The following is a 9,106-nucleotide window of genomic DNA, read 5'->3' as shown; positions in this document are numbered from 1 at the left end:
AGAGAGAGATTCTGAAGACACAGAATGGTGAAGCAGGCAGTGAGAAATGATATAAAGTCTTCATCAAAGAAGCCGTATTTATGTTAAACGTTACCAGTTTGAATGGTGAAAATAGACAGAAAGGCCAAAGGAGACATTGACCAATCAGGCTTGGTTGGCTGAACAAAGGGTGGCATCACAAAGAGAGATCAGAAATTTTCAGTTTTCAGCTTTCATCAAATAGAAATTAAAATAGAAAGTCATGTTGCCAGAGGTCTGAGGAAGGCATAGTCAGGTTTCTTCAATGAAAGAATATTGCTTTAATTACTTTACACCTTTCATGATCAGGAATAATTTCACTCATCAAAACAGAGTCAGATGACTAATAAAAGAAATTAATTAGTTTGGTTTTGGACTTGCTGAATTTGGGGTACTGAATGGCATGTGGATAATTTTGGTAGGAAGACATGGCTAGAAATGCTTCATGAGAGTACATCATGCCCTTCAAGAGCATGCTGTATTTATTTTCATATGTTATAGTGTTGATAAATACTAACTCAACAAATAAAGAATGAACAAATAAATGCATAATTATGTGGAACTTAGTTTTGGCTAATGGGTTTCTTTTCTGTTTAACAAAATAGCAATGAGTAAGGAAACACAGACAAGTTGCTGTAGATTTTTTGTAGATGATTTTGCACATTTTTTAATTCTCCTAAATTGTCACAGATTAATAATTATTAGTTATCTTAAAGTTTAATAGTATGTAGCACTATTTGTTATTAATATTAAAGTATTTAGTATTAAATTTGATTCCTAAAATAAAAATTGGATGCCTAAAGTTGTCAGAATAAGTAATTTTATAATGCAATAAACAGGAGAATTTTATAAACCATGTAAATTACACAGAAGGGATATTTTATTGTGCCTCTGCCTAATAAAGTAAGATTTTAATGTTTATTACTTTTTAATCTTTTCTTCAAAATGTCTCATTCTGTCTCTGTTGACCTGCAGGAAAGATGTGGCAGGTTAATAAATTTGTTTACTCCATAATTTCATGTAACTGTTTTGTTATTCATCCAATCATGATTTTGTAATCCTTAGTACTTTTGCCTTAAGCAGTTTTGCTAAAAGGGAAATTTTAAAGTTGACAATATTTTTTTTGCTTATTCAGTTTAATCCCCAGGATAATGGCCATTGCCTTAAAGTATGTCATTAATTAAATGTTCTTAGTGCACTCTGTTGGATAAAGAGAGGTATATGAGTGGTATTGGCTAGTTCTTTGGCAAAAAATATTTCCCTTTTTCTGGCAAGTGTCCCCAGAATAGAGATGGGCCCAATATACTGGGCCTGTGCACATGACTTGATTGGTTAATACTAGACAGGTATGCGACCCAAGCAGGGCTAAAGAGATGCTCTCTTAGCATGATTTTTAACATTATATTTCAAAATAATTTCTGAGCTACAAAAAATCTGTACAAAGAATACTGGGCCGGGCGCGGTGGCTCACGCCTGTAATCTCAGCACTTTGGGAGGCCAAGGCAGGCGGATCACAAGGTCAGGAGAGCCAGATCATCTTGGCTAACACGGTGAAACCCCGTCTCTACTAAAAATACAAAAAATTAGCTGGGCGCGGTGGCGGGCACCTGTAGTCCCAGCTACTCAGGAGGCTGAGGCAGGAGAATGGCGTGAACCCAGGAGGTGGAGCTTGCAGTGAGCAGAGATAGCGCAGTGCCACCGCACTCCAGCCTGGGCAAAAGAGCGAGACTCCGTCTCAAAAAAAAACACACACACAAAAACAAAAACAAAGAATACTAACATTTTCATATATCCTTTATGCTGAAACCCCATTTCCTGAGTATTTGAAACTTCAAGGGAGACACATGAAGACATTCAAACGTCTATTGAGCAACTCACAGCTGCTCTGGCTTCTCTTTGTCTCAAGATTTGGTTGCTTGCTTCTCCTTGTAACTCCTTCCCTATTTTCCTCTTAATTCAACAAATGTGATGGTTATTAAAATATTCTCTTCATATGTCAGAGCACGGGCACTAACAGCCCTAGTTCATCGTCATATTCTATGTAAGCCACATTGTCCAGGAGCTATTTCTAGGCAATCACTGGCCATGGCAGAGAAACTGAGGAAGGTCCATTTCTAGAAGGTATAGAACTCTGCTGACAGGTGTTTTGATTAGAGGATATCCAATGACATTGACTAAATCCGTTCAGAACTGCGTCACATTCTAGGATGCTTCTTTCTACCCAAACTTACTTCCTCCTTCTCTCTTTAACTCAAGGTCAAGCCTACATCAAAGACTGACAGGTCCTGCTCCCCTATTCTTGCCTTCTTTTTGTGGTAAATGTTACCTAGCCCCTTGTTGGCTGCTTGTCTGTTTGGAAACAGGGAGTTTATGCTCTATTATCCAAGTGCACACCAACTTGCTTGTTAAGCCCTCTTGTCCACCCTTCAGATCTTGTTGGTTCCTGTGATAATTGTAGCTCTGGCTTTTGGTGGTTACCTACTGCTACCTGGCTTTTATTATGTCAAGGCCTCCTCATATGCATGGGTAGCCTGGCTTGGTGACTGCAGCTACTGCTGGCCTCTGTGATCAGCGGAAAACAGCTACCACTCAGCTTCTTAGAGATGCTGGTATTGTGTCCGGAATTGGTGGGTTCTTGGTCTCACTGACTTCAAGAATGAAGCCGCGGACCCTCACGGTGAGTGTTACAGTTCTAAAGGCGGCGTGTCCGGAGTTTGTTCCTTCTGATGTTCGGATGTGTTCGGAGTTTCTTCCTTCTGGTGGGTTCGTGGTCTCGCTGGCTCAGGAGTGAAGCTGCAGACCTTCGCAGTGAGTGTTACAGCTCTTAAGGCGGCACGTCTGGAGTTGTTCCTTCCTCCCGGTGGGCTTGTGGTCTCGCTGGTTTCAGGAGTGAAGCTGCAGACCTTTGTGGTGAGTGTTACAGCTCATAAAAGCAGTGTGGACCCAAAAAGTGAGCAGTAGCAAGATTTATTGCAAAGAGAAAGAACAAAGTTTCCACAGTGTGGAAGGGGACCCCAGCGGGTTGCCACTGCTGGCTCGTGCAGCCTGCTTTTATTCTCTTATCTGGCCCCACCCACGTCCTGCTGATTGGTAGATCCGAGTGGTCTGTTCTGAGGGGGCACTGATTGGTGCGTTTACCGTCCCTGAGCTAGACATAAAAGTTCTCCACATCCCCATCAGATCAGTTAGATACAGAGTATGGACACAAAGGTTCTCCAAGGCCCCACCAGAGCAGCCAGACACAGAGTGTCGATTGGTGCATCCACAAACCTCGAGCTAGACACAGGGTGCTGCTTGGTGTATTTACAATCCCTGAGCTAGACATAAAGGTTCTCCACATCTCCACCAGACTCAGGAGCCCAGCTGGCTTCACCCAGTGGATCCTGCACCGGGGCTGCAGGTGGAGCTGCCCGCCAGTCCCGCGCCGTGCGCTCGCACTCCTCAGCCCTTGGGTGGTTGATGGGACTGGGCGCTGTGGAGCAGGGGGTGGCGCTCTTCGGGGAGGCTCGAGCCGCCCAGGAGCCCATGGAGGGGGTGGGAGGCTCAGGCACGGCGGGAGCCCTGCCCCGTGGGAAGGCAGCTAAGGTCCGGTGAGAAATCGAGCGCAGTGCCGGTGGGTTGGCACTGCTGGGGGACCCAGTGCACCCTCCGCAGCCGCTGGCCTGGGTGCTAAGCCCCTCATTGCCCGGGGCGGCAGGGCCGGCGGGCTGCTCTGAGTGGGGGGTGGGGGCTGCCAAGCCCACGCCCACCCGGAAGTCCAGCTGGCCCGCAAGCGCCGCGCGCAGCCCCGGTTCCCGCTCGCGCCTCTCCCTCCACACCTCCCTGCAAGCTGAGGGAGCCGGCTCCCGCCTTGGCCAGCCCAGAAAGGGGGTCGCACAGTGCAGCGGTGGGCTGAAGGGCTTCTCAAGTGCCGCCAAAGTGGGAGCCCAGGCAGAGGAGGTGCCCAGAGCAAGTGAGGGCCGTGAGGACTGCCAGCATGCTGTCACCTCTCAGTATCATTTTCACAACTAATTTCCAGTGGCTTCTGAACGACGTGTCCTCTGTGTACTTTTATGGAAAATGTATGGTGAGTCTTCCACCTTTACACAGTCTATCTATTCCAGCATGCACACTTTCATCAGCCTCTATATTCTTTCCTTTTCCGTCTACTAGAGCAGCACAATCATTTCCAATATGCTGAATGTTGCCCAACACTTTTTCTAGCTAATTGTCACTCAATAGTAAATTAGCCACATTCCTTGGTGTTCTTGTTAAGGTGTTAAAATTCGTATTGCAAATAAATGTCCCTACATTGATGCATTCTTGCTAATACAGTCTTCTATTCAGACCTCCTTGATCAACCATTCTCACTATTCAATCCTGAGGGCATTTCATGGATTCTTGCCATAAAATGCTTGCTAATTTTTGCTATTCTTCAGGTTATAGTCTCTTTCTTATCTTACTAGGCCCAGCACATTCCCAACAGATTTATGCTGGAATTTAATGCCAGTGTTCATTCTGGTGGTGAGAACAAGAGATGGAGAGAGCTCCAGGACATAGAATTATGCGAAGTGGTGGAAATGATTGTTCTTACCAGAGAAGTGTGGGCCACCTCTGCAAGCCCAAGGATTATAAGGACTTTTGCATAATCAGTGTCTTCATGGGTCACTCACCCAGGTGTTTCTACTCAATGTTTCATGGTACTACATTTTTCCCAGGACACAGATGTAACATCACAGACCTGATTGGGTTGAGTACAGTATTTGAGGAGTTCTTTGACTCTAACAATTAGATAGAAATCGTCTTAAATAAGTTCATTCTTTCTGGCTATAGATTTTCTGTTGCTACAATAAAAAGTGATTTAATTAACTCACCATCAGTAAATGGGTATCCTTGCTTGGTGTAACAAATGGGCTATTTGGAAACTTATTTAAGTTACATCCTTAATTTCTCTCCCTCTTTCCTTTCCCTCCCTCCCTCCCTCCCTTCCTTCCTTTTTCTCTCTCTCTTTTTTCTTTCCTCCCACAGTTTCTCTCTCTCATTCTCTATTGCCTTCATTTTTGCAGTGACTCTGACAATTTAAAAATTTTCTGCTGGTGGCTGTGCTATCGGTTCGGAATATTGCAATGAGTGCTTATTGTGATAATGTTAGTATATAGTACATTCTTTTACCACATCTATCTTTCTGATGTTCCAGCAGCTAGCAGGCATGTAGAATTACTCAAGAAAAAGACTCTCACATATAAAAGTCAGAAAGTGTGGCCAAATTTGTAAACTAAATCGATAAATTCATTTACATAATGGCATTGTTTTATCAAAAGGTGTTTTTAAAGCTACTAACACAAATTTTATAATCTATGTTCACCTGGGGAAAGTTGAAGAAGAGAGAAAATAGAAGAAAAAAGGGTTTGTGTTTCATAATTTTCATGCCTATGTACAGATAGACCTTAAAACTCAGAAGATAATTCTTCCATGAATAGTAAAATTGTCATATAATATTTCTTCCATTTTTCCACAGAGTTTCTTACAAAATCGTCCTCTCCAGCATGCACTTTTGGATACTCTTTCAACTCAGAAGTCAACATAAAGGGTAAAATTTTACTTTTATATTATGAATTATCACCCCAATAAGTCCATTATTTCATGATTTTTTGTTCATGTTGATGTTTTACACACACAAGATTTTAACCTTTGTGAGTGCACAGTAATATTTTTTATTGATCTTTTATTTTTTGTTGTTTCCCATGAGGTCAAACATAAAATACACCTGCAGTCACTGTGTGCTGATAAACTGAATATTTAAAAACAGAAAAATCTCTCAATGCTATTAAATTAAATTGAACAATGCTATTATATAAATATTTAAAAAAATTTTTACCAGTTCACATGGTATAAAAATTATCATTATCAGTGATTTCAAGCTACTAATATGACACCATTTAATGCACAGTTAGAAAGATATGCAAAAATAGGCTCTTGCAAGCGGGTGTGCGCTCTCTCCAGCACACTGCTGCCCTCAGTATTTGTGGGGTACCTGGAACATTTCTTCCATCTATCACTACTTTTCCAGTGGCAATAAAATTGATGTGACTGCCTTTAGGTTTCCATCTCCATTTCCCTCTGATTTTATTCTGCCATTATATGCAACTGACATTTTTAAGCTTGTCTGTCTCTTAAATCCAAAGAGTTACCATAAGTTCCTTTTCAGAAACCAAACATTTTGCGTCTGTTTCTGTAAAACTGTGTATAGGTAAGAACCATGAATTCTTTACCTTGGTTCTTTGGCTGGATAAGGAGTCACATAGGTCTTTAATGGCATTTGTGAAAACTCTGAAAATTATGGAAAATAATGTGAGTATGTTTATCTATGGGGAAAGGTCCATAAATTTCATTAGTTTTCTAAGGGACCATAGTGCAGAAAAAGGTTCAGAACATCTGCCCCAAACTTCCTTGTAATTTACTTTATATTCTTTTCTAGTTCTCTCAAGTTCCTATTCCCTGTGATAAATTAGCAAGTGTGCCTCACCCCTAAAGCTTTTCTTTGGACTGTCCAACACTGGATAGTGACTTATATGCCATGACATATCTATTTCTACCTTTTGTGTTATGAATTATCCATGAAGAAAACAGCTAAAGTATATTCTAAGAAGGTTACTACAACTTTTTAAGACAAAGGGTGGAACCATGGAGATCCAGGTCTTACTTTTGATCTTAAAACATTTCTGCTACATGACTTTGGCAGAGTATGTAATACAGTGATGAAGATTATAGCATTTGAGATACAGAACACCTGGGTTCAAATCTCAACTGTGCCTCGTTATTCACATGGCTTTTGGTGGCCTAAATGTCTATAAATCTGTTTCGTCATCTGTAATATATCACTAATAGTAATATATATTTCATTTGGCTGTTTTGGACGAATAAATGGAATATGTCTTAAAAGCGGTTAGTAGAACGCCTAGCCTGAAACAATGAGTCAATACATGTTAGTTGCCAGGAGTATTATTTATCATTTCATTATTGTTGTTTTCCTAATTCCACTACAAATGTCTTGGGTGATATATCATACTTATATTTTGTGAGCAAATATACAACATATTTACTATTTGTTGGGTGAATGAAAAGTATGTTAAAAACCCACATGCAATAGGCAGTAAGAGAGCAAGTTTGCTTTTCTACAGTGCAAGTCATTTATGCCAGGTTTGTATCAAATTAAACTATGTCTGTTCATTTTGTAAGGAGCAGACTGAGCATAGCCTTGCAGATCTGTTTTGTTTTTACACTGTAGATGATGGGGTTGAGCACAGGGGGTAAAAGCAGGTACACATTAGCCATCACTGAATGGACTACTCTGTCTGGGGGCTGACCGACCATAGCGATACACCAAAGACAGGCTCAGCATGGGGATGTAGAAGATAGCAACTGGTCCCACGTGGGAGACACAGGTACTGAAGACCTTGTGCCGTTCTTCAGGGGAGGCAATTCTGAGGACAGAGTGAATAATTAAGATATATGACAGGACAATGCATGGCATATCTATTCCAGTGGTCAGGATGAGATCAATTAATCCACAGATGCTATTTGCCTGAATGTCTGAACATGCTAATTGAATCACATCTGGATGGTAACAATAGGAGTGGGAAAGGGCATTCATTCTACAGAAATAGAGAGGCTTAAGGAGCAAAAGTAGTGGTAATATTAGTACTATAGCACGTGTAATCATCAGAAGACCCATCTGAATGATTCTGGAATTAGTGAGAATGGTAGTGTACCTCAGAGGATCACAGATGGCCACATAACGGTCAAAGGCCATAGCCACCAGCACTCCAGATTCCATAAAAGTGAATCCATGAAGAAAAAACGTCTGGACGATGCAGCTATATAGACTGATTTCACGTGCCTCAAACCAGAGGATACCTAATGTTGTTGACAATGAAGAAACAGTCAAGCCCAGATCAGTGGCTGATAGCAGGAGAGGAAATAATACATGGGTTCAGTGGAGACTCTGCTGGGTAATGGTGACAAACAGGATCATGCTGTTCCCAGAGAGGGCAATGGCATAAAAACAACAGAAAGGAGTGGAGATCCAGACACGGGCAGACTCTAGGCCAGGAATGCCGGTCAACAAGAAGGTTGGAAATTTAGATGTTGAGTTGCTTAGGATTTCCATGGTGTCCTGGTTTTACAGCATTTGTCCTCACAATGCTTCCATCCTATAGAAGTGATACATTAAGTGTTATGTAAAATATTTAGATATATTTTCTTTTAGTTAGGAGAGTTATCCAAGGTCATAGATAAGATCTGCATCATTGGGAAACCTTTAAATTAAATTATAATGTTCATCTACCACTCATAATCAGAAACAGTTCACAAAAATATGTTTTTATACCATAAAATTCAAGGGAAATATGTCCATATGATTTTACACGTTTTCATGATAGTGTCCATTTACAGAATATTAAGCTGCATCATATTGTAAGATTATTTGAATAAAGACTTAGCTGAGAAAAAATAAGTATCTTAAATTTTGAATATTTTGTGAGTACAATGAATAATAGCCACTTAAAAATATCCATGGTTCTTCAGTGACCATGAGGGTGTGAGTCTGCAGACACAGATCTCCAGATAATTGCCAGGAATATAGGTTTGGGAGTTATCAATGTATATTTATCATTTTCATCCAACACTACAGGTAAACAACTTCAGAGACTAGAATTATAAGGGAAAAACAATGAGGACAGAACTCTCCGCAAGATTGGAATGCACTATGTACACTAAAGCAAGATAAGACTGGTTTTATGGGGACTATGAAAACCAAAAGAGGCTGGGCGCGGTGGCTCATGCCTGTAATCCCGGCACTTTGGAGGCAGAGGTGGGTGGATCACGAGGTCAAGAGATCAAGATCATCCTGGCCAACATGGTGAAACCCCGTCTCTACTAAAAATACAAAAATTAGCTGGGTGTGGTGGCGTGTGTCTGTAGTCCCAGCTACTTGGGAGGCTGAGGCAGGAGAATCGCTTGAACCCAGGAGGCAGAGGTTGCAGTGAGCCGAGATTGCGCCACTGCACTCCAGCCTGGTGATAGTGCGAGACTCCATCTAAAAAAGAAG

At 41.4% G+C, this 9,106-nt stretch overlaps 1 protein-coding gene across 1 annotated transcript; it reads right to left on the bottom strand.

Moving 5' to 3' along the window:
- Positions 1–7,224: 7,224 nt before the first annotated feature.
- Positions 7,225–8,188, bottom strand: LOC116476248 (olfactory receptor 51F1). Its single transcript, XM_058446317.1, is given in 2 exon segments — positions 7,225–7,353; positions 7,355–8,188. Coding segments are annotated over 2 exon segments (963 nt in total).
- Positions 8,189–9,106: the final 918 nt, after the last annotated feature.

Source organism: Hylobates moloch, unplaced genomic scaffold (assembly GCF_009828535.3).
Source record: "Hylobates moloch isolate HMO894 unplaced genomic scaffold, HMol_V3 SCAFFOLD_11, whole genome shotgun sequence".
NCBI classification, from domain to species: domain Eukaryota; kingdom Metazoa; phylum Chordata; class Mammalia; order Primates; family Hylobatidae; genus Hylobates; species Hylobates moloch.
Note: the sequence above shows the minus strand (reverse complement) of the source record. Positions and strands in the feature narration are given on the sequence as shown.